The sequence below is a fragment of the Branchiostoma floridae genome, chromosome 13 (genome assembly GCF_000003815.2).
Source record: "Branchiostoma floridae strain S238N-H82 chromosome 13, Bfl_VNyyK, whole genome shotgun sequence".
NCBI classification, from domain to species: Eukaryota; Metazoa; Chordata; class Leptocardii; order Amphioxiformes; family Branchiostomatidae; genus Branchiostoma; species Branchiostoma floridae.
In genome coordinates, this window is record NC_049991.1 from 9,902,989 (window position 1) to 9,929,381 (window position 26,393).

General features: G+C 40.5%; 1 protein-coding gene across 1 annotated transcript; it reads right to left on the reverse strand.

Annotated features, from left to right (window-relative positions):
* Positions 1–1,921: 1,921 nt before the first annotated feature.
* LOC118429052 (tRNA (guanine(26)-N(2))-dimethyltransferase-like) lies at positions 1,922–14,164 on the reverse strand. The gene is made up of 17 exons (XM_035839394.1): positions 14,031–14,164; positions 13,176–13,539; positions 12,995–13,050; positions 11,831–11,940; positions 11,244–11,431; positions 10,682–10,797; positions 9,615–9,727; positions 8,874–9,022; positions 8,419–8,502; positions 7,835–7,904; positions 5,593–5,727; positions 5,092–5,177; positions 4,544–4,652; positions 4,154–4,230; positions 3,785–3,901; positions 2,594–2,690; positions 1,922–2,277 (listed from the first exon to the last, which is right to left on the reverse strand). Exons 2-17 carry the CDS (start codon positions 13,526–13,528, stop codon positions 2,176–2,178), a joined length of 1,962 nt encoding a protein of 653 aa, XP_035695287.1. The 5' UTR covers positions 13,529–13,539; positions 14,031–14,164; the 3' UTR covers positions 1,922–2,175.
* Between the last annotated feature and the right edge of the window lie 12,229 nt (positions 14,165–26,393).

Sequence of the window (26,393 nt, forward strand, 5' to 3'; positions counted from 1 at the left end):
CACTATAATTTTTGTCAACAAGTATGGGGTTTACATTCTAGACACATGTTGTTTTCAAACACCTTGAAATATTTGAATTATCTATAGAATAGTAGTGCCAGACTTTGTCCTTATATTAAAAAATTCAATCTACTTAGAATTGACTGGCCCAGGAAGCTTTTCGAAGAAAAAATTGACATGCAGGACCAAGTATGGCCATTAATGTTACATCACCTATGGGGTCTTGCCTGAGGGAAGGCTTGACATTAGGGTAGGCAGCACAGAAAGCCACCTGATACCTCAATAGGAAATCTTTGAACAGAAGTCCTGCATACTCGATTGGACAACACTAAGCAGCGTCTTGGTTTGACTTAAAATGCCTTCAAATCCAATCTAGGAACCGATATAAGGATAGCTTTATATTTTTTGAGTGCAAGTAAGATGCATGTAATCTGAATTTAGCATAATAGATTTACCTCTGTTATCAATGTGTATAAGCCACTGGTGCCAGTCAGGTATCTAGTAAAATGGCACATGAAGAATTGATCTTCCAAATGATTCAGACAAACCTACCTCATCACACTACATGGCCTGTTTTCAGAACCACAATTATTTGTATGCTGCACTGGTTGAAAATGCATTTTAAACAAGAATGTAAACAAACCTCAGAAACAAAACACCTATTTTTTTACAGTTGAATTAGCAGCTAGCAATATACATGTATTGAACTATTCTTTTAAGTACATGTCTGGTTTTACAAAGATAGAGTTTACCACAATGAATTTTATTGTAAAAGGTAGTTACCATTGTTTCATGAAGAGAAAACCTATATCCAATGACATAATGGACAGACCCAAGAGACCAATCCGTAACAGACCTCCATTGCTCATCTTCTTTCCTTATACTGAACCTCACAAAATCTGACATGAATAATTTAGAACAAAAGCATCAAAATTGATCTGACCCATTTTTTACCTGCAAGCATTGGAAAATAATTGTCTTGTGATCTGGGCCAATACATACAAATGTACTGTAAATGCAGAAACTTTTGCGGTGGATTAATGTTCGCGGTTTTCGTGGCGGCCGCTTCACCGCAAATTAAAACCGCCACGAACATTTTTCCATAACAGTAAGGGACTACAGTGTATGGTGCTACTGAGAAATTAAAACCACCGCGAAAAGTCCATTTTCCCGCTAACGCGAAATTAAATCCCCGCAAAATTAAATCACCGTGAAATTAAACGCATTTACAGTACCTTACTGCACTTCCCATGGTAATACTGTAAAATGATGTCTAACGGTTGTCTTGTTGAGACTTACTTTAAACTGACAAAAAGTTAATAACACTTAAGAGTACATAACACTACATTGACTATAACGTTAAGTAAAAGAGTGAAATACACAACAGCTACTCGATGACAAAAATTATATTTTCTACAGTAACCATTTCAAAGGCTTCTGATGAATAGATTAAGCAAAGGAAGTTTTCAGCAATTATAACATTGGAACATATTTATACTATACTTTCCCAAAAGCAAAACTTTAAGTTCAACAGTACTGATGAATAATCTTATTTAGACAAAATGTGACTGAAAAGATATGCACATGGTTTTCTTTTTTTCTCCTACCCATATATATTGACATATGGGAGAAGTTATATGGGGATAAGACACATTAAGTAAATCATCTCTGTGCTACATGGTTTGCATACTGATGTATTGATATATTTGTAACTACATAAAATAGATCATCTACCATGTGCAACTTATGACAGCAATGATAGAGATGCATAACTTGTCTTTCTTGTGAGCCTGTTCTAGGAATGTGATATGGGAGGGGGGGCAAGATGGGAATTTCCAAATATATTTCTTTCATACGTAAACATATTGCCTTAGACATTCATCTTTCCTGAAATAGTCATAGTGCTGTTTCTTGTAGCTCCTCCCTAACAAAATGTCTTCTTCAGAAACATAGATATAGCTCAGACATTTACACTAAATCATTTCAAGAACTTTACCATACTCTGCATTCTGCCACATATGAAAATATAGACTAACATGAAAGTTCATATAGCATTATGAAATATTATCAAAGATTGTGAATCTAAAACAAGTAATAATTGTAAACGAATGAATTGTTAAGAAAGATCATTTTTCTGACAATGTGTGACTTAATCTGATTGTTCTATGTTTTCCTTCAAACTGATTCCTTGTCCTGTTCCACTGTACAGGAAGTGCTGTTTTCCTGTTCTACAAGCTCATGAGAATATCTGCAGTCATCCCCGTATACACAGTGGCCCTGCAAAATAGAGAGAGTCACGCATTTATACGCTTGAAATGTTAGATATCATTCTGCAGACCTATTGAACAAAATTTAAAGAAAATCATTGCTCAAGTCATCAAAATCAATAATATACCTTAGCTTTATATCTTCTTTATGAATGATTGGAGGAAGGAAGTAATGTTTGAACAAATGGACTGACTGAATTGATCATATTGGGCATGCATAGATCATCAGACCTTTTTCATATACTAAAAATCTACTGCTACTGATGTACTATGGATATACATGTATTTTTGGTGAGGAGTGAATAGTGTGTTTGTGGGAGACTGACCTGTTTGAATCTCTTACAGGGGAATTGTTTCAGGTCCAACAGTTCCTGCTGTCGTTTACCCTGCAGTCTTCTCCTCCTGTCTTCCTGAGCCTCCTCACTGTACATACACACACACATGTGTAAACAAAACAAATAAACAAACACACACACACAACATAGGCATACATAAACAGACAGACACACACAGACACACAGAAAGAAAGAGAGGGAAAGAAAGAATGATATATTACTCTTCCGTAATGTTACAATGGTACAATTTATGCACATAACTTTATATAACCATACTGAAATGATCTTTCATTGATGTTGGGTTTTCTATGGCATTGATCAATGCCAGACAAACTAAAATGTATTTCACTAGTTCTGATGACTGAAGTTAGACAAGTATGTTTCATTTAAGGGTTAATGACCCGCCCCGAGGTGTATATGGTGTCATAACGCCTGGTCCTTTGCTATAACTACTGAATAAAACCACTGATGTGAGCGAAGCGAACGAGGTGGTTTTATGAGGTGGTTATAGCAAAGGACCAGGCGTTATGGCACCATGTACACCGAGGAATAGGCGGGTCATTAACGTTATTATCATATAGCCTACCCAAACTTGCAAGCTCCTGTATGACGCATAGATCTCTTGGTACTATACGTGTGAATTCCTTTGTCGAATTTCTGAAAATTTACATTTGTTCTTTGGTACATGCATATGTAAGGAGATTACACATTGCATTTTAAAACAAAAATTTCCACAGAAAATATTCCAAACATTGCAGGCTTTTTAGAACAACAAAACTTATTATCAATGTTAGAAGGAGCCATTCCCCCTTGCAGTCTGTACTTATTCTCTCTGCTCTGGCATATGTTTCACTCCTTTTTATTGGCCGATGCCTGCATATACCTTACTTTCTTGTGTGTATTGCCACTTTTGATTGGTCAAATGCAAATCGACACCGGTGCCGGTGTCAATTCATTCTGACCAATGAGAGGAGCGATAGCCACCTGCCTGGCCTGAATCTTTGTGTTACGGCGTCATAACCAACGTGGAACGGGGCCTTCTGATTGGTCTGCGGCACCTGGCTATATGATAATGTATTTTAATGACTGGTGGATATCTCTACCTGGAATCGTCTATGAATTTGAATGACATAACTGGCACACAGCTTACCACCACAGTTAGAGTTTGTATAATGTGCATACCCTCGTCCAGCCCTAGCCTTTGGCCCCCAGTTTGGAGGGTTCTCCTGAAACCTCTTCAGACCTTTCTGTCGAGATGCAGGGTTGGCGTCTGCTCGGATAGTGAAGTTTGCCTCAATCCTGCAATCCATAAACAAACAAACAAAATAGACACTACAATTGTCAACAAACACAGACTGAGAAAAATCTTCAAAAAAACATCTAATACTGTCTCTGATCTTGCTTGCCTGATACACTTGTATCTGCAAAGTACGATACGTTTGCAAGATCAACATACACAAATTCTTTGCCGATAATATCACATCCTATAAAAGAGCATAGTATTTTTTTTACGTGCATGCACACTATAGCAAGTAAGTTATGGAACTTCACCCTGGTTCTTTGCCCAGTATAGTAGAAGCTACAGCATCACTTGAAAGTCTGCTTGAGTTGGCTGGGTTCTGCTTAGCCTGAAAAACACATTATGTGTGCATACTGTTACAACAACAGAACTATTTCTGTCATGCAGTTAATATTCCTTTTGTTTAGTTACTATATGCCTAACTACATTATGTAGCAGGCCAGGGGGCAATCATAGAAAATGTGGCATACATAACAGACTGGGTAAATTTTCACTTGGAATTCACTTCAAGCATTTATTGCATACACCTTGTGTATAAGTAATGTAGATGTAACTGTAGTATATGTGGTGGTGTTGAAATTCTGTTGTGAACAACAACAAAAACAAACAAACACAGTCTGTGTGTAGATAGTGTTTCTTACCCAGCCCCTCATGATGTCCCAGATGACATGTGCAGGTGCATCTGTCTTGACAGCTGTCTTACAGGTGTGGGACAAGGACACCTGGTACCCAGCATGTAAGATGGCAGACCTGGAGACAAGGGGAGGGTTGGGAAAGGTTACATACCTCATTTACCTCCATTCTGCAACCTTTACCATCAATAGTAAAAGTAGAATGGCAGAGGACAAAGCTCTGTGAGTACATGTAGCTTAAGATACAAATTCTACAAGTAGATGCAACTTTAACATTTCTTTTAATTTGTAAAACATGCTGTGGTGAACAGCAGACAGAGAAAAATAAAATTAAAAAAAAACACTACAAAGCTCTACATAGCACTCAAGTTCAGTGGCATATCAATGGTACACAGCTGCCAAGTGTTTCATCTTAAATAGTGGTGATGGGCATAAGTCTTAGAAGCTTGGGGCTACTGTACTTTCCCTTATGTCATAAACCACAGTGTCCTGTAGCCTCTGTTGTGTGTATGGATGTCCTGCCAGTTGAGGGTGTTAAAATGTTTGCTTAAACTGACCTGACAGCCAACAGAGGTGGACAGTTGACTCGGACCACACTGGCCAGTTTGTCCAGGCAGTAGAACATTGGGCAGTCTGGCAACTCCTGAATCAAATAAAAGGAAGAATGGAGATTGCAGATCATAAAATTCCAGGGTCAGAACATTCTTAATGTAAGAGCAATAATGTACATGTGAGAATGAGAATGATTTACTTGCCTAAAGGCTGAATTGTTTAACACATTACAAGGGAGAGTGTACACTGCCAGGAAAGTTTGTTTGCATTAGACCATGACTAAAGGGGTAATGGAGGATACTTTTTGTGATATCCACAAACTGTACACATCACATAAATGTACATATACAATTGTATATATGAGTATACATGTTACATACAATGATGATGCTTCTGTTACGTTATTAGACTATTTCTGGCTTTTCTCAGTCCCACAATCTTGTTTTCTTGGGCATTAACACACAAATGAGAGAGTTCTAATGTGATTACCAACTCCTAGGACCCACCTCAGACACCACACTGAGCATGCCCACCATCCTCTGGGCTGTGTTGAACCTGTCTGAGGAGTTCTCCACGGAGCTCAGCAGTCTCTGGACAAGCCCTGCATCATGGAGTGGCTCTGCCCAGACAGGACCTCCAATCTACAACAAACACAGTTTATATCATGGAGAGGCTCTGCCCAGATAGGACCTCCAATCTACAACAAACACAGTTTATATCATGGAGAGGCTCTGCTCAGATAGGACCTCCAATCTACAACAAACACAGTTTATATCATGGAGCAGCTCTGCCCAGATAGGACCTCCAATCTACAACAGACACAGTTTATATCATGGAGAGGCTCTGCCCAGATAGGACCTCCAATCTACAACAAACACAGTTTATATCATGGAGAGGCTCTGCCCAGATAGGACCTCCAATCTACAACAAACACAGTTTATATCATGGAGAGGCTCTGCTCAGATAGGACCTCCAATCTACAACAAACACAGTTTATATCATGGAGCAGCTCTGCCCAGATAGGACCTCCAATCTACAACAGACACAGTTTATATCATGGAGAGGCTCTGCCCAGATAGGACCTCCAATCTACAACAAACACAATTTATATCATGGAGAGGCTTTGCCCAGATAGGACCTCCAATCTACAACAAACACAGTTTATATCATGGAGAGGCTTTGCCCAGATAGGACCTCCAATCTACAACAAACACAGTTTATATCATGGAGTGGCTCTGCCCAATCTACAACAAACACAGTTTACATCATGGAGAGGCTCTGCCCAGATAGGACCTCCAATCTACAACAAACACAGTTTATATCATGGAGAAGCTCTGCCCAATCTACAACAAACACAGTTTATATCATGGAGTGGCTCTGCCCAGATAGGACCTCCAATCTACAACACAGTTTATATCATGGAGAGGCTCTGCCCAGATAGGACCTCCAATCTACAACACAGTTTACATCATGGAGAGGCTCTGCCCAGATAGGACCTCCAATCTACAACAAACACAGTTTATATCATGGAGAAGCTCTGCCCAATCTACAACAAACACAGTTTATATCATGGAGAGGCTCTGCCCAGATAGGACCTCCAATCTACAACAAACACAATTTATATCATGGAGTGGCTCTGCCCAGATAGGACCTCCAATCTACAACAAACACAGTTTATATCATGGAGAGGCTCTGCCCAGATAGGACCTCCAATCTACAACAAACACAGTTTATATCATGGAGAGGCTCTGCCCAGATAGGACCTCCAATCTACAACAAACACAGTTTATATCATGGAGAGGCTCTGCCCAATCTACAACAAACACAGTTTATATCATGGAGAAGCTCTGCCCAATCTACAACAAACACAGTTTATATCATGGAGCGGCTCTGCCCAGATAGGACATCCAATCTACAACAAACACAGTTTATATCATGGAGAAGCTCTGCCCAATCTACAACAAACACAGTTTATATCATGGAGAAGCTCTGCCCAATCTACAACAAACACAATTTATATCATGGAGAGGCTCTGCCCAGGTAGGACCTCCAATCTACAACAAACACAGTTTATATCATGGAGTGGCTCTGCCCAGATAGGACCTCCAATCTACAACAAACACAGTTTATATCATGGAGAGGCTCTGCCCAGACAGGACCTCCAATCTACAACAAACACAGTTTATATCATGGAGTGGCTCTGCCCAGATAGGACCTCCAATCTACAACAAACACAGTTTACATCATGGAGCGGCTCTGCCCAGATAGGACCTCCAATCTACAACAAACACAGTTTATATCATGGAGAGGCTCTGCCCAATCTACAACAAACACAGTTTATATCATGGAGGGGCTCTGCCCAGATAGGACCTCCAATCTAAACACAGGTTAAAGACAAGTTCTAGTAAATCAATCTACACTCCATCTACTTTAGGGTTGCCTGGAAAAACTGTTATTGCCATCAGTGTTACCGGATTCCCAGATCAGAGGAGTTCAAAGATGGTTCGAGTTTCCAGATCTGCTGGGTTCCCGTTCAGCAGGAATCCCTGATCATCATGATCATCAGCTTTTCTGGATCATCCAGAATCTCATACCCATTTCAAAAATTGCGACAAACCCAAATTCTAACAAGTCCACAACTTGATCCAAAATAACACACATAAAGGGATCATAATGTCTGTTATACTTCCATACACAATTCAGAGCTAAATTCCAAGGGAACCGTGTAAACTGCAGTTCTGTACTGACCTGATGTGTGGCGCTGCAGTGTTCACATTTGGGCCCAACCGGAGGACCATTGCCTGGATGGAACTTCACACTGAATAGGACATAGAAGTGAGGAGTCAGAGACAACATCATGCAATATGCATAACATGTATAAAACTGGATGTGGATTTTCTTACTTGTAATCAATAACATCCATATTCCTGTCAATTCACATATTTTAAGATTATCTATTTCATGATGGTAGTAGGGGAATTTTTTGTGGTGTTCTAATACGTTTGTATTTGAAATAATTCCCAAGGAAACTTATTTGAGTGATACAATGGAAACACATATTTAAGATGCAAAAAAAAATGCAAACACATTCAGATTTACAGTAGTATGCTGCAAATATATACACATGTAAATTGATGTGGAGTACAATGCATGGAAGTAATACTGTTGCTCTATGGTATATCAACGGTACAATGAAGTTAAAGCAATACAACAGCACTGAAATATAGTGCAGCAAGAGCTACTGTACGTGTACAATAGTCCTGTTAGAACCACCACTGACCTGTTCTATAACATACATGTATCTTCACTACATCATGTATTTTCATCTTTACCTGCGATTTTTCTCCACAATCCTGCCGATCCTCTGCACATTGAAGGTTTCGCAGCCAGAACAATGGTACACCATGGCTTGTTTACTATGGAAAACAGAAGACATCACTCAACAAAAACTATTTCTGTGAACATTACACCTATCAATCAATAAGACTAGGCCTAGGGGTTAATCAGTGGATCAACTCTGTCTATCTGGTCATAGCATGCAACTTGCACTTACTGGTTACTGCAAATACATGTACTTTAACTTTCATATTGACTTTCTTTAATTGGCAGTAGGAGGGAAAATGAGGTTTTCACTGTGTTTGAAGCTTATGGTGGAAACAATTTTGAAGTTAGTAGAACTACAAAACACATATTCGTGGTATTATGATTTTACAGTAGTAAGAGGTTGCTGCAAAATCACTGAGAATGAAACTATTGTGAACATTTCAAGTGATACATTCAAACCAACCTGGCAGATCTCTTGGCCTGTGCCTGGCTAATGTAGACTCGCACAAACACACGGCAGTAGAAGTCTGCGAACAGCGATAGCTGAGGCACGATGTAGCGATGGTAACGGTTGGCATGACGATCCAAACAGGACAGGACAATCCGCAGGGCCTGCATAATCACAGGAGGTACCAGGCAACAGACTAGAGTCAATCAGTTGAAATTTACACTCCTAAATTTCCCATAAAAATGTTTTTACATTGCATTGCATTGCAGTACTGAGAGATTTCTTACAGCAAAATAGCGGAGATGGCCTTTAACACACTATTTTTCTGATAAAGTCAAAAAGTTAGTCCTAAACAATACAAGCAAAGGGGAAAAACTATACTAGGTGTTGATTAAAGCAGATACAAAATGTATAATCCTCCTGAAAATGAGTTTCTCAATCTCAACCAGAAACAGACCTAAATGCTCTGGACTAGTCAAAGTAGCTAAGGTAGCCCCAAAGCCTTTTTGAGGTCAAAGGGGCAGTGGGTTCTTATCCACTGTGTCTATAGCACAATATTGGAAGGCAGAGCCCATCCCTCTCCTTCCATTGCTTTCTGCAATTGCTTCCACAACCAAAGTCAGGTGCACATTTGATACTTGGGTGCAGGAAGGAAATCAAAGTTGTGTACAATGACTTGCCAGGACTGACAGCATTAGAAAATTCTATTAGAAGATCTATGTCTTATGCAAGATTGGGTAAGAATTTGGCAGTTACCATCTCATGGCAGTACTTGGCTCTGAGTGACATGGAGCCATACTTGGTCCAGCAGGTTTCTGAGCCATTGCCACACATCACAGCAGCATCCGTACATGTGATACACAGCAAACCTACAGGGAGATATAAAATATTACAGCAGACATCACAGCAGCATCCGTACATGTGATACACAGCAAACCTACAGGGAGATATAAAATATTACAGCAGACATCACAGCAGCATCCGTACATGTGATACACAGCAAACCTACAGGGAGATATAAAATATTACAGCAGACATCACAGCAGCATCCGCACATGTGATACACAGCAAACCTGGGGGGAGATACAAAATATTACAGCAGATATCACAGCAGCATCCGTACATGTGATACACAGCAAACCTGCAGGGAGATACAAAATATTACAACAGACATCACAGCAGCATCCGTACATGTGATACACAGCAAACCTGCAGGAGATACAAAATATTACAGCAGACATCACAGCAGCATCCGTACATGTGATACACAGCAAACCTGCAGGGAAATACAAAATATGTGTTGCAACAGCAATGTTCCAATGTCCGAATCAGGTATTCGAATTGCCAACCGGCCCGCTTGAAACAGTTCGATTTATTCGAATGGAGCCTGTGTGATATGCCTTTCGAACCTGTGCGATACGGAAACGTATGGCCCGGTCCGGAACACCCGTATCGAACGTTTTCGCGTCACAGGTATGACATAAAAAATATTACAACAGACATCACAGCAGCATCTGTACATGTGATACACAGTAAACCTGCTGATAAATACAAAATACTATGTCAACAACTTTTAACAGCAGTCTATGATTACCTTCAGTATCTCTAATAATGGAACTGACATGGATGAATAATATGAGCATTCCACAATTTGAGAACAGTCTACAAAAATGCATGAACATGCCTATCCCTGGTCATATTCTGTAGAGATCAGTCTTTTAACAAAAAGTATCATTATATAAATGAAAAGATGTACTTGTATCAATTATGTACATTTTACAGTAGTGGCCATAATAGAAGCACACAGTATGAACATGCCCTACCTCCATCTTTCACTGACTGTACAGCACTGTCCAGAAAGGCCGACGGACTGCCATAGGGGTCAAGGTCAATGACATCGAACTTGATCTGCTTCCCGCGGTGTTCATACATGTAGGCACTGGGGAGATAACAACGGATACTGGATTCTAATTTTCAATGTTTTTAAAACTGCTTTTCTACACCTTAGGTTTACAGTACAATACGAGATCTGAACCTCTTTCAGAAAATTGATTTTACCTAGAACTACATTGTATAGAAGAACTTGTTTCCACCAAGTAAAGTAGGAGAATCTTCAATAGTTAGAACATGGACATCTTTTCTCAGCCAATCGGCCCTCCGGGACTCCAACAAACTCCTCTGGTGGGCAGAGCAGTACCAAATTCACATAGTCAGGCCACTCCCATGATCTAACTATTACATAGCTTCAAACAATGCTCACAGCTAGATGTGTAAAGGTTAGGTGGTGGGGCATTCAGTGTTAATGTTATAGCTGGATCACCTACATTGATACAGATACCAGAAGAGAAAATATGTAAGATGATCTATTAAGCCCCCATAACCAACCTGGCATCTGCATGGTTAGCCACGACCATGTCATCCACGCCGTTATGCGTGATGTTCTTCTGGATAGAGCTGACTGCCTCTCGTGACAAGTCGTTGGCTACGATTTCCTTGATCCCCGGCACTTCCTTGGCGAACCTGACTGCACGAAGACCCGTCGCTGACAAGGCCTCCAGGATAGTAATGCCGTCCTGGGAAGTAACGTGACAACACATGTGAATATTCAAAACAATATCTACATTTCTGCTGTCTTCATTCAAGCTTTAGCTTCAGATGTAAAGGGTTCACAAATAATGTACAATTTTGATTATTGCAATCCATGGCTGTATCATCAATATACTGTTTATGAAAACCTTAAATTTTCTATTGCTCATATTTAGTGTTATAAGTTACCAGGAGTAATTTTTTAAGCAATTGTATGAAAATATAAAAATTTTTGGTGCAGATGTTATTTCTTCATTTGAATAATTTACTGTTGTATTTTTAAACTCAAATTTCTTATTCAAATTTTTTAGGGCACCCTAATTTTTTTAGTCTTCGTTTTCTCCTGCTGAATGTCTATCTAACAATTCTTCCTACCTATCCCTTACCTGGCATTTCTCCCCTGCTTGTACCATGTCTGTATTGTCCTGGCTCCCTGTTGGAAGGTCATCTGTTGCCAGCCTTTCTTTGTCCGACTGTTCCAAACCTATTCCACCAACTACAGACATGTAAAAAAACAGTAAATTTCTTTCTTTAGTTTTGAACCAACATTTAACATCTATTATCATAATACCGGTACGTTTACGACGATTTCTCTAGCCATACTGAATTGACAAATTGTCAACGCATCATTTTCTCCAGTTACATGTTGCTGTTATAGGTTACCCTTGCCACTTCTTCTGTGTAACTTTTCTGCCACTCTTGTCCTGCTAAAAGCGTAATATTGTAATTGTAACACGCCGCGGAATTACACGGCGAACGGGCGCGTGGTTGGGAGGGGGTAAAAAATACCGGTAGGAAGAAACACGGCACAATTAACTGCCGCTATGTACATTTATACATCCTCTGATGTTCCTTCCTTTAGTGTCAGTAAATGCATAAAACATAAACCTGCATGAGCATACAAAATGTCATGAGAAAACGGACGTATACTGTCAAGAATTTTCATTTAACTTCTGTCCGTCACAACCGCTATGACGTAACACTTCACTGCTAGCGTAGATATAAAAATGGCGGGAAAATGGCTGCGTACGTTCAATTTTGCCCATTCAGTCGTAGATCCGGGCTATTATGCAACGGTTCTTCACACTTTTACATGAGTTGTAGGTCACCAACAGAAATTCAAGATTGTTGTTGAATCATGTTCGTCTTGTGCCGTGAGCATGTGTAATTATGATCTATAAATTTGGCAATGAATGTGACAGTGTGTTCGTCCCACGACGAGCTGCCTACCCCGAAAAAGATACTGAAAACTTTTGGCCTTGTTGTCTTCGAATGCATTGTTATCGATGCTTTGTAAATGGTGTATTGGACACCTAGATGTCTGAAGTGTGCACAGCTCAGAAATAACTATTGTTGCATGTGTAGATCTCTTTAAGTTCCAGTATTTTTAATCTACCGGTATAAGTCTTACTACCGGTATTATGCCAATGCATGTTAAACTTTCTCTTGCTGTTTATGACAACAGTTTTGTACTTGGAACTGTGCATTTGACAGCATATTGCTTGACTGTAATGCAAAGCATTCCTAACTATGCACCATGACAAACTCACCTGATACTCCTTTCTTCTTGAGTTGTTCTTCAGCAAATAGGCTGATGACAGCAACACTAGAAAAATGCGCAAGAACTTCATGAATTCATGATCATTTCAAATTGTTGTACTGCACAATATGAAAATGTCAGAGGAAATATTTTGATGATAACCATGATAATGAAATTGAAGGTTGACTTACGTTAGGTCCCTGTTAAACTCCTGTACAGGATTGTAAAACACCTTGTTCTTATTAGGGAACAGGATTTCTGCCTTCCCTTCCTTTACAATGGTATAGTCTGAAGGACTGACTGCGGTTTGGTCACTCTGGCCTGTTCCATTGGTGTCTGTGGGAACTTCGGTGCTAGTTCTTTGTGACACTTGCTCTGTCTTAGTTTCCATACTTCTTAAAAATGAACTGCCAAGGATATTAGTATCCTTTTGGCACAGAAACTCCTTGAGTCTTGGTTTGAGAAAACTAGGGTACCCACTCAGACAGCGCAATAAAAGTTTTGATGATGATATCGCGATTGCAGGTTTCAACCTTGTCCACATGAAAATGTTGCCTGGAAAAAAGAAAACAGTAAAACTCGCATAGTTCAACAACATCTAAGTCAAAAGGAAGAAGGCGCCATTAACGTTATATAGCTTGGGACTATGGTGGAGATCAAGTAGAGCCCGTCAGTGTGTCACTGGCCGGCCAAGCTGCAAGGGACATCGGCTGAGGCATGCAAATATAATATTTTTTCGGTTCAACTTATTTCCAGACCTCCGTTCTTATTCATAAGCAAAGAGAAGCCATAATTTACCTATCAAGCAAGGAATTCTATTATATTATAAGTATAACATTTAAGACATTCATGCGCACGAAGGAGCTGATGCTATTTACGTTTATACACTGATAATGTTATGCTTTTTCAGCATGGCCGTACACGTTGGAAATATCTGACCTACATTGTGACACACACAATATCTGCGGACATATTTAGGGGTGGTGCACACTGAAGGAGGTATAAAAGTACTCTTCAACTAAAATATCTATCAGGCAGCAACGTACCTGAGCGATTTTAAATAGATGAGATGGAGAGTCAAAATCCCATGCGCGCAGCCATCTTGTCTTGATGTTGACTGACGTTCATATACAAATCGCTGGAGGGCGCTGCTGACTGGTGTTACACCTGTCAGTACAAAGTACAGTGGAAGAACTTTCAGCAATCCGCTAGATCAGACCATATGACTGCAGAGGACTTCATGCAGTCAGGACGCATTCCAGATATCATAAGCTAGAAACGATAAGACTACAATTGCTAAGACTAAGTTATCAAAGAAAATCGAACCAGGGGCTTCAAATATATCAGAGTTTTTTTCCAATGCTTTGATCACCTTGGTGTCCGAGGCTTGGTGCAAAAGTTAGAAATGCTGTAGAATGAACATTGCGCGCCAGGACCGCGGTCTACATTTTGACATCATAAGGCCACAGAAAAAAAATCTAAAGGATATGGTATCTGCGCACCTGATCAAAAATATCGTTCCCCTCCGGAGATGGTGAAGTGACATTCAGAAAATACCACTGAAATGGACAGGAAACTATGTTGTGTGGTAGCCTTGAGTGTAGTCGTGCAGTACTACAGTGATGGCTAGCCTGAGTGCCATCCGATTTCTACCGGGACCTGATAACGAGTGGAAACTGATAACGGTTACCCAGGCTATGTAATACCATGTTTTGTCGTTTCAATTCTTGTCACAAGGGTTGGTCTCTAGTTTACCCATTTTTTTTATGCTCTCTCGTTAGATTTAGGGTCTATCGAAGATGTTATCGATAATATTTACCTGTTGTGGTCTAATCAATTTCTAGAGAGGTGGTGAAAAATATCAGGTGAACAATATCATGATTCATCACCGTGACACTGCTTCATTTTACAAACTGCTGTGTCGTTGTAAATATGACTTGTCTAAAGGGTGCAGGAACGGGCCCACTCAAAGATTAAAGGATCCTTGGTCAAAGGATATGCCCTTCAGCTGGGTTCACGGAGCTTAATATCTTCTGTCTGAGTGGTTTACATAACCGTCTTCAGAAAGTGTGAAGTGAAGAAAAATCCAGCCAGGCGTTAGCCTCCACCAGACCTCTCTACGGGGTTATGAATCATTCTGCAAGACTAATTGGGCAGAAAGTCGACTAGTCCGTGTTAAACAGGTTACCCGGTGTTTATAGGCAAACTCCCCTGGCAGGTTATCCACTCTATAGCCAGCGTACCGGTAAGTCTGGCAGGAACTAGGCGGGAGACGTCTTGGTGTGGGCGGCCTTGATAAGGTAGAAAGCCGGGCTGTTGTGTGGAGCTACAATATAATCCTTCCGGCTACTGATTCACAACATAAAGGTCATTAAGGACCCAGACAAACTACAGCTAATAACTGAAGATACTATATACTTCCTTGGCTAAGAATTGATGATACGCATTCACAACGTAAACGAAACATACCGGTTGTCCCTTTTCTATAACTATTAGTCAGATTCTATATGATCTAACTAGCATCTAAATTTATGTACTTTGATGCATGCATCTACATCATTTGACTTCAATCGATAAGATGAACATTTTCGATTTTTATAGAGCAATGTTCTGGTTAATTTCTTCCTTAGTACTTGGTGAAAAATTACCGCGTTTATGTCTCAATTCTACAGGCAAAATCTAAATGAAATTCAATGTCTCTTTTTCTACATCCGGCTATGAACTTTGTCTCAGTGACTCGGCGACATTTGATGTGCGGTGGACGTAACAACATCACACATCAAGACGGTATAGGCGTACCTGGATTAAACAGACCTTTCAAGACTAACTGCAAGTTGCTTACTTTGAATCATTAATACGTTTTACCATCAGTTAACAGTGTTCCCAGTTGTTGTAAATGGGCTACACAATTTAGTTTGAGTGGCATGAGTTCACTTTGAAGCACGTGGAAGGCCGAACTCAAAGCGCTTTTGCACTGGTGGTGTATGTAAACCCATCCTTTTGCTCTTTGCAGAGACTTAACTCACCTGGCCATTAAGAACACGCGCACCTGTGTCCCAGCGTTTAAATGCATGTGGGATAGCACTTAAGGGCATAGAAAAGGTTCCAGACAGGCTTCCGGCTTAAGTATGTTTGACATTGGCGGAAAAATAAGTGAGAACTGTAGAATGAGCTTCAGCACTGGGATTATGAGCTACATCAAAAGAAAACAAGGAAAGCAGTAGATGTGAATAAACGTGATTCATCTTAAGGTCGGTAACCTGAAGAAAGTAAGACTTTGATGTACGCACTCGAAGCCTTTCTGTCTACAGTTCGCCGAGAAACTTCTCCAGTCACCGGACTTCCGTCACTTGCTACCACAAACCCGGGGGGGGGGGGGGGGCTATCACCGGGAGAGCCACAAGGGCCAGCAACCAACTAGACACTGTCAAACCCAGAACCGAACGCTACAAAAAAGTGCAATCCCATATATGACATGCCTGCTGAACGAAAAGAATGGACATTAATATTAACAATGCGACTGAATATCATCTATTATATATATGTAACGTTTTTTTGATGATTTTATTGTATTTGTAGCGCAGTGGTGCTGTACAGCAAGACCTCAATTCAACCTCTGGTTGCCAGTGTCTTGTCTTAATTTTGAATAAACCATTTGATTGATTGATTGATTGATTGTTAATCACTACAATTAATTACAAATTTGCATATGCCGAAAGAAAAGACGATGTGTGTCGCCCTGAATTGTGTATAGGTTTCTAATAGCTTTTAAAAAAAAAAAAAAAAGGTTTGTATGATTGGCACAGGCGATGAACGTTACATACAGTAATTGATTGAGGCATTAAATAAACAGCGTGGCTAGTGACAAACTGTATAAACAAGGAGGTTATATCACCTGTGATATAACCTCCTTGTGATATAACCTCCTTGGTATAAACTATTACAATGATTTATCATGGAGTCTTATAGCACACTTGAAGAGACTTTTTAGCCGTTTTACTATGGCCTTGAGGGGACAGTGATCGTATAGCTGTTCTCAGGCGTTCTGTATGTGGCTGGGGATGCTTTGGGGGAGGTGGGCACAAGGTAATGTTAAGGTTTTTTTAAAACATAATCTTTATTCATTTTTGAAATAAAAAAACAATACAAAGTGGATGTACAAAAAAGCAACCTAAACCGGGAAAGACAAATTGCATTTTCCCAACTAAATTAATTTTACAATGCATAACCAATGGGTCCCCACTTTAACAAGTGTTTTTCAGTTTTCTGTAAGTTTTGAGCAATGATGTATTCTACTTTGTAATAATAATGTACATAAAACCATCTATTGTAAGAATTTTCAAATGTCTACTTTTAAAGATATACACTTTAGCAATTAATAACAATGTGTTAAGAATAATAGGATAGCCTAAAGAACCAAATAATATAATTCTACTTGTAAATCTAAATACAATATTCATATGCTTCCTGATCCAGTTTTCTATACCCCCCAAAATTTAACAAGAAAAGAACATTGACAAAAAATGTGGACGGGAGTTTCCTCCTCAGTCTTACAATAAGAGCAAAGTGTATTGTCTGATAATTTCCATTCATAAAGCTTATTCTTAAGAGCGAGAAAAGTATGCAAGAACTTAAATTGAAAGGATCTTAAATAGGAATCAATTTTGTTTTGTAGGTTAAACTGTATACTACACCCCATTGTATCTGGTCATTAAACAATTCCATCCAATATTCCTGGGCAATGTTATGGTTAAGTCATGGACTTGGACGGAGACACTACGAAGTTCATGATGCATGGTCCCTGTGGTACCCAGTGGCGCGCGGGTGTGGCACAGAAAATCTAACAACTGCATCTGAGCAAGACCTGACGTTACAGGCGGAGTTGCAAAATTTTCCAAAATCAGCAGACACAGTAGGAGATTTTATATTTGGGTAAGATATTGCTTCAGGGTATGAAAAGAGCGGGATGGCAGCAAACGAGAACTGAAAAGGGGATCTCTGATATAATCGTCCCATATTAGTGACTTTCAATATCAAAGGTTCCGCGAAAATGAACTGTAATGCAAGTGAAAACGTGATATACATTTAGTTACCAACACCGGCTGTATCTATTTGCCAGTTCCTGACTTACGCGAGAGTAAAGCTATAGACGAAAACACTAAATATTTTTTCCGGTCTTGCCTTGGGGTGTTGATAAGGCGCTGATGTTAGAAAATCAGGAAAGACGTTCTAAGCATTTCCACTGCCAGAGTATTAGAAACACGCGTATAAACAAGGCATGCCACGTGAATTAGAATTATGTATGATACTGCAAATGCAGAAATGTTCGCGGTGGATTAATGTTCGCGGTTTTCGCGGTGACCACTTCACCGCGAACTGAAATCCACCGCGAACATTTTTCTATAATGGTATTAGACTGCAGTCTACGGTGTTACCGCGAACTTAAATCCACCGCGAAAAGTCATTTTCCCGCTAACGGGAAATTAAATCCCCGCGAACTTAAATGCATTTACAGTACTAATCATCGCCGTATAACTGTGGGTGAATTAAATGTCAAGGCTCCTGGGTAAACCTATTTTACCAGCATAGAAAGGCCGTTAGAGATGACATCACGGCTGGTTGAACAGTAAACACCGTTGTTGGCTACACATGGTAGAAATGACGTGAATTGAATGTGAGGTTCCAAACCATCTGTTCGCTTTTCTCTGTATCATATGGGCCGTATGGTGCGGGGGTTTGGAAAAGCAGTGTTTGAAGTTCAAGCGTCCGCGTTTTCATATATCTAATCATGAATTACTGCATGTAAACTCTTTTAGGGCAACGAAAACAAGTAAAGCCATTATTTGAGAAAACACAAGCCACATAAATCGTTTCATTGTAATACTTGTTCTCAAATCATCTTAGAACAAGACAATGGGTCATCGTATATACTGTATATCCATTGGACTACAGTATCAAATAACAAGTGATCAATTCTTGGTTGTAAACCTGCTGATTTTTATACATTAAAATCTCTGATTGTTCGACCTAACTGTTTGCAGAACTTAAAAGCAACTCTTGGTCATAAAATATGCACACACTCAAGTACCTCATAAAAGCCCTATACAATTGAAATGGCCGTGAAATATTTGGGCAATGATGGTTTTTAGGTTCCCGAAACAAAGATCAGTGCACACACATTTCGTGTAGGTAAATTTGCGCATAGATTTTACCCTTCTGAATGGAGCTTTTAGTCAACAACTTCATACATGAGCGAAATGTTTCGCCGCGTTCAACACGAACAACATATACATGAATGCACGAGTCTCCAAAGTGACGGTTCCATATGCCAGCATTTCACCGCTCATAGCACATGTCTACACGGGTAAAACAATCCATACACAATATTATGATAATAAAAAATCTATCCTCTTCATAACGCCTTGAGAAAATATGTTAGAAAATAGAAGATTTATGCTAAACAAGCTAGTAACAATACTTTTTGTCTATGATTTCAATAGCGGTGAATTCAAAGATGTCAAACCGGTAAATGACTTCGGACATCAAAACCAACTGAGATTTGCAGCATGCGCACGCCATATCAAAAATGCTCTATACATCAGACAAGTCCTCTTATACTGAAATCAATAGCCAAATAAGATTTGCAGAATAGCATGCCTTATATTGACATCGTTCCATTCACTAATCTACAACGTCCTTGCAAATAGCGAGGAACACTTAATCAAGCATTTACAGTCACTTACTGGTCAGCACTGTAAGATCCAGTTTCTCTTCTGTTTACCTAACATACGTCCAGTATAAAGCATTCCGCGATGCAAAGTTGAGGAGCAAAATGGTGTTAAATGATTTTACTTTCTATCATGATTTACTTCTTAAATCATCTGTGAACAGTGGAAATTTCTGAAACAGAAAGAGTGGCTGTTTGATAGTAGCTGGTCCACAGTCCGCGTAGTCGTCGGTATGAAGAAGCAGCTAGAATTTGCAGTCTGTTTCTAGGAGCGACGTCAGGTTTCCAGACTGTTTCAAAGAGCAAAGTCTCCATTCTGTTTCTAGGAGCGAGGTTTTCAGTCTGTTTTTAGGAGCCAGGTCTCCATTCTGTTTTTAGGAGCGAGGTTTCAAGTCTGTTTCCAGGAACGCGTTCGAACGAGTTTTCCAGTCTATTTCTAGGAACGAAGTTTCCAGTCTGTTTCTAGGAACGAGCTTTCCAGTCTGTTTCTAAGAGCGAGGCTGTCTATTTTCGATCCTGGTGGATGAGATGACAGAGATGGTGGCCTGTGACACGTCGCTGTGCCGGGACTGCAGGTGGCGGGAGAACGAGCTGCGGCAGCTCAGGGACCTCCCCTCGGTGTCCGACGTCTCCACGATCCCGGGCAGCCCGTCTAGCTCCTTCAGGTTGAGTCTCTGCGGCGGCGCGCCGGGCTGGTCCTCCTTCCGGCTCACCTCCAGTATGCTGCGGAGCCTGTACATCAGGGAGTCCGAGGGGTCGATGGGGGACGGCGGGGCGCTCTCCGTGAACACTATGGCCGTCTGAACGGTGATCAGCTCGGACAGGAGCTTCCTCGTGTCGTAGTAGCTTTCCTCCTCCGGCGAGAGGGGACGGACAACAGTCTTGGAGCACATACAGCCTCCTACAGATCCCATGGCTGGTGTCACCAGTAAGACACACTGTGCGACCTGTGCGCCTTCCTGTCTTGTGTCTAGAATGCACGTTGTCTCCTGTTGTGTACGCGTTGTAGCCAAGGCTTGCCTTGTCTAAGACTGGCAAAGTTCTTCCTGTGTCTGCCTGCTGGACTGCTGACGACCTTGGCAGTTGTGATGTACCGCACAGTGACGAGGGATGATGACAAGTTGACTCCAGAAATTCCCTGGCCACGTCAGGCGAGAGACGCAGATCCGTGTGTCAGATCAGCTGTTAGCAGCCCGCCGTGTGACTACGGAGTTTCCCAGCGTAAACAGCGCTATGTGTGTCACACCCAGAGCATGATGGTTATTTTGACGTCACAACACGTCAAAAGGCGCGTAAATAAAACGCTAAAAATGTACTAAGACAACGTCAGGCGGTATCAATGATAGGAGTTCCTTTGACGAAACCACAGAAAGTCGTGGTAATTGGTCTGGCCCAGGCACACACACGTACCGTATAATGCCCAAGGGCAGTCATCGGGCCTTCAAACGGTTTGATTCCGTCATCGCTCCACCGCTGTCGGCATGGAAGTACGCAGACGCAAATGTGCAAGACAATTAAATGCTTAAGTCCGTTTGTCGCTGTTTGAGTCGTTTTTTTTGCTCGAGTTTCCAATGTAGAAACCGAAAACAAACAGAAGAATCTTCCATGCAGACAACTTTGCTTCTTTCATAGCGAAAAAGGAATTGAACTCAATAAATAACTCTTCTTATTTTCCTCTATTAAGGCCTTACTTACACTGCGTTTCTGCGTATCTAAATATCATAGTACAATCATAGTGAAACTTTCTTCCAACACAAAGATGTACGCGTGTCAATTTTTTAAACGACTGTCGCCATCTTCAGGATCAAACACAGCTTCCGTGATTATTTCAAAAATCGATTAATCATTTTCCTTTTCTCCCATCTTTGATGTTCACGCTTCAACAACAAAAATTCAAAGTCAGGAAAACGTCCCGCTACAATTGACGGTCCAGGAACAATATCTACCACCCTTCCCTCCTTTTTGACCACTTTCTTTTTACAAACTTTTTTATTCGCACGCCTGCATCAGTTTGGGGGTTTCCTAACTAGGTCATTTTCCTTACAATGCTAGTAAGCTATTGTTCTGCCCCTTCCGGAATACTATAACAGTAGATTTTTTTAGCTTGAGATAGATAGCACCTCAGTCGTCATGAAAAGTCTTCTCTTTGTTGGAAATGCATCATTAGCAAGGATGAGCACTTCGTACCCCATCCACTCATGCCATTTAATGACTGCATCATGTGTCAATTAGGCAAAATGTATTATCAATCTTTCTTTCTTTCTTTCTTCACAATGATACAACTCATTACATGGCTTACGCTGGTGATGACTGGCAAAATATGCTGCCGGACATACACAGAAACCGTTACCTCAAAACCGACTGCTTTTGAAAATCGTCAGTCCTTGCAGTGAACCGAAGGCGTCGGTGTAACACTGTGGGTGGATCAAAGATGTCAGTTCCATGTCTTACGCAGTTTACTTACTTAACGCACAAATTACAAAACTGGTGTGTTACACCTTAGGTTATGGGAGGACACAAATCTAGTAACTCCTATGAACCGTACCATCTTTGAAGCTGACATGCTATTGATACGAATAATGTGATGGAGGTTAATAAAGTTAGAATTTATAGACTTCTTATCATTGTGCATTTTTCCATATAACCACCCCACCCCAGTGTACAAACTGAAAAAAAAAAAAAGATCTTCCAGACAACTTTGTTTCTGTCATAGCGAAAAAGGAATTAGTAATAATAATAATCTTTATTGCAAATTCATGCCCGAGGGCTAATTGCATACAAAGTAAAGTAATAATAAATAATTCTTACTTCTACTCCATTTCTTATTTGCAGTATCTCAAAAATCATAGTAAAATCATAGTGAAACTTTCTTCCAGCGACAAGGAAGCTGGTGTGTTACGCCGAAGGGCGGTTATATCGGCTATATAGATACAGATGATGGCTACTTCTTCGTGTCCGAAGATCATTGGGAAGGTTGTCCTCGGTCTCCCCTGCACGCTCTCACCCCTCGTAGTCCAATCCTCGATCCGCGCCTCCTGGTGATACAGATACAGATACAGAAAAAGATGTACGCGTATCAGATTTTTAAACCACCACTGTCGCCATCTTCAGGATCAATCACAGATGAGCTTCCATGATTATCTAAAAAAACCGAAACGCTTTAATCATTTTCATTTCCTCCCAGTTCATTGTTCACGCGTCAGCAACAAAAAAAAATTCAATACATGTACTCGTATAAGGAAAACGTCCCGCTACAATTGATGGTCAAGGGACAACACCTGTCGCCCTCCCTCTTATGCCATTTTGTCATCCTGGTAAGATCGGCATGATTCTTCTTCTCTTTCCTGGATCCTTGGAATAGGAGTAGTACCGGTAAGGCCATGTTGATTTGATTATATGGATGACATCCGTGCGCGCATCAGTTTCGGCCGTTTCCAAAGAAAACAAAGTTTTCGACCATACTGTAAAACGTACAAAGCAGCTGTAAATGAGCAAACATATGCCTTAGATTGCAAAAAAAAGGTCATTTCAAAGGTGACCACTTACATTCCTAAAAGAAGCCAAATTTTTTGCCAAACTTTTTTTATTCACACGCTCGCATAGGTTTGGGCGTTTCCCGAAGATGCCATCCTTGTAGTCAAACCAACATGGCCTAACTAGGCCATACTTCCAGGCTGTGTAACACTACTAGTAAGTTAATTCCTCTGCTCCTTCCGGAATACTATAAAAGATCTTTTTCTTAGCTTGTGCTAGATAGTACTTCAGTTGTCATGAAAAGTTTTCTCTTTGTTGGAAATGCATCATTAGCAATGATGCATACTTCGTATCCCCACTCTTGCCACTAATGACTGCATCACGCCCTGTTCAACCAGGCAAAATCTATTGTCAACCTTTCTTTCTTTCTTTATACACAATGCACCTTGCGCTGGTAATGACGAAAAATGCTGACAGACATACACAGAAACCGTTATCTCAAAATCGACAGCTTCGCGTCTGTCTTTGACGTGAACAAGACGTCGGTGTACCACTGTGGGTGGATCAAAGCTCGGTGCCTTACGCAGTTTGTACTCTATCTACAAAACTGGCGTGTTACACGGTTACCCTTCACACGAGAGCACGAATAGGGCAATTCGTAATGTGTTCTAACTGCATTCCAGCTATTCGTGCCCGTTCTTTTGGCTAGCCCGAAAAACATGTTAAAAACTGTCGAGGTGCATTCGAAGTGGAGAAATATCGAATGGCATTCATAGTGGATTCTAAGTGTATTCTAACCATTCCTGCTGCAGTCTGACCGCATTCTGTGGCATCCCAAAATTATTCGAAACATTCTTATCTCATTCGATGGAGAATCGAAACGGCAAGCCATCTCGAATACTGCCCGAATGTGCCCGAAAGAATATATGGAATGTAGTCGGAATGTCTAGAATACACTATGAATGCACAGGAATAGAAAATAATTTTCATTCCGACGGCATTCTGGCTCATTCCTTCTCGTGTGAAGGGGATTTAAGGTCTATTTGGAATTCCCACCCGAATGGCCCCGAATGTGGCACGAATTTTGCAAATAATTCATTCCGGCTGGTTCTACTCGATTCCTGCTGATTTGGTTTCAGTGTGAAGGCCCTATTAGGTTTAGCCTGATTAAATCTCGCTTATAGCAGCCCGCCCAACATCCGCGGGGAGGAGGCAGTTACAGTCCTGGACAGCGGAGTTTGCGTTACACAGACTTACCTTAGGTCATGGGAGGTCACAAATCTAGAACCTTCTATGAACCGCACTTTCTTTGAAGCTGACATGCTATTGACAAGAATAGTGTGCTATAGGTCAATAGAGATAGACTTCTTATTGTGGTGCATTTTTTGCCAGATCATCCCCCATTTTCTACGTCTACGTTGGGGTGTCTGTAGTCCTCACTATCACCAAAAGCCACGTTTTTAGTCACAATGCATAAAGCATCGCTTCTTTTGTTTCAGTCAAATCGGGTTGTTAGGGTGTTGCAAAATCTTCTTCTCCTCACAGAGCATGATTTTCGTGTTCCTATCAGTGAAAAACATCCAGCTTCAGTACGTCACTTAGACTAATTTTGTTTTCCTTAAGGCCCCAGGAGACCATTCGCTGTAATTGATACTTAAAAAACACGTCATATACTAAACTCCCATCAAGTAAAATGAATGTAGTCAGAACAACAACATCGTCACGTTGAAAATGCAGTTAATGAAAGTAGTCTGAAGGGGGCACGAAGAAAATAATAGATTTTTACATAAAACCGACGTTTAGATGTCTACCAGAAGAAGTGTGATAAACTAGACTACAGTAATAACTAGACTAAATGTTAAGAAACTAGAGTGACAAGAAATCTAGAGTATTTCTTATTGCCAGAAAGTATAGACTAATGAGCATTTAGACGATGACGTGTATCTTTGTGTCAATCGTGTCAATAGGACCGGACATTTAGAAAAATATAGACCAAAGCGGAAAAGGGTTGGTGGTTTTCTTGTCCCTAAGGGCAGGAAACGGACATCAATATTGCTTGCGTCAATGAAAATTGAATATCAAAATAGGAATACGAAATAAGACATCAGATTTCTTTCTTCATATGTAGGCTATCTCTGTATATAATGTTGGATCGTTTAGACGAGGTATCGATATCCCAAACCTTCAAAATCATATTCTTTATCATTATAATGATTAGGGGTAAAATAAAGTCTTGCTTTTGCACCATTTTACCGAATCATCGTCAGAGTTAGGATTGACAAGAACATGTGGTTATTCAAAGACTATAAAACAAAATATCGTGTCAATAGTGACAGAAAAATCCTGTCAATAGTAGCGAAAATCCTACTATCCAGTCAATAGAGCAAAAATGTTGTTGAGAAGAATATCCCGTCAATAGCCTCGGCTTTTGCCACAGATGTTTATCAGCATAAATCGGAATGGTGAGTCTGGTCAAGATTTATTCTACATTACACTTTATTAGCATTTTTCTTTGAATTCACAATCTTAGAAATAGTCGTAATTGCTTTGATATTTGGTACACAAAGACATTAACCGAGAAATCATCCCCAAACCAACCTCTTACCGAATATGGTTAACAAAACAAACAGTCAAGATCAAACGAAAAGATAGTAGTCGACAGCAAAGAAGTTGCCAATGTAGCAGTTGGCAGTACAGAAGCCCCATCTATCGAGACTTGTTATCATTGCAACTGCGATATCAACCGTGCGAAATAGAGTGCCGACGTCTGTTTGCCCAGGTATATGGGGGTTTGCAGCCGCGGTGCTCTGTAATTTCAAACCTGAAGATACTGGTGATACTGATACTTCTTTGCACGATATTAGGGGCTCTTCCGAAATCATCATGATATGGGCCACCATAAGAGGTGCCTTTAGTATTGTGTGCGATTAGCTTGACCGAAGGCTACAGGGAAAAGATGCCTTTTTGCGAAAATGTTGCATTTCTAGTTCGATCTTAATTTTTTCTCTTTTCTTCGCTCTTTTATATTCGCAAAGAGCGCACTGATTTACCACACCGATGGCCTACTCGTAGTTTCACAGCATGTCGACGCCGCTGGTAGAAATAGAGCACAAAATCTAGGCCATACAAGAAAGCGACTGGCTCCTTTGTAAATACGTCAAAGCTCTTGTTGATGAAATGGGTTCACTGACATGGCACTTCAAGAGAC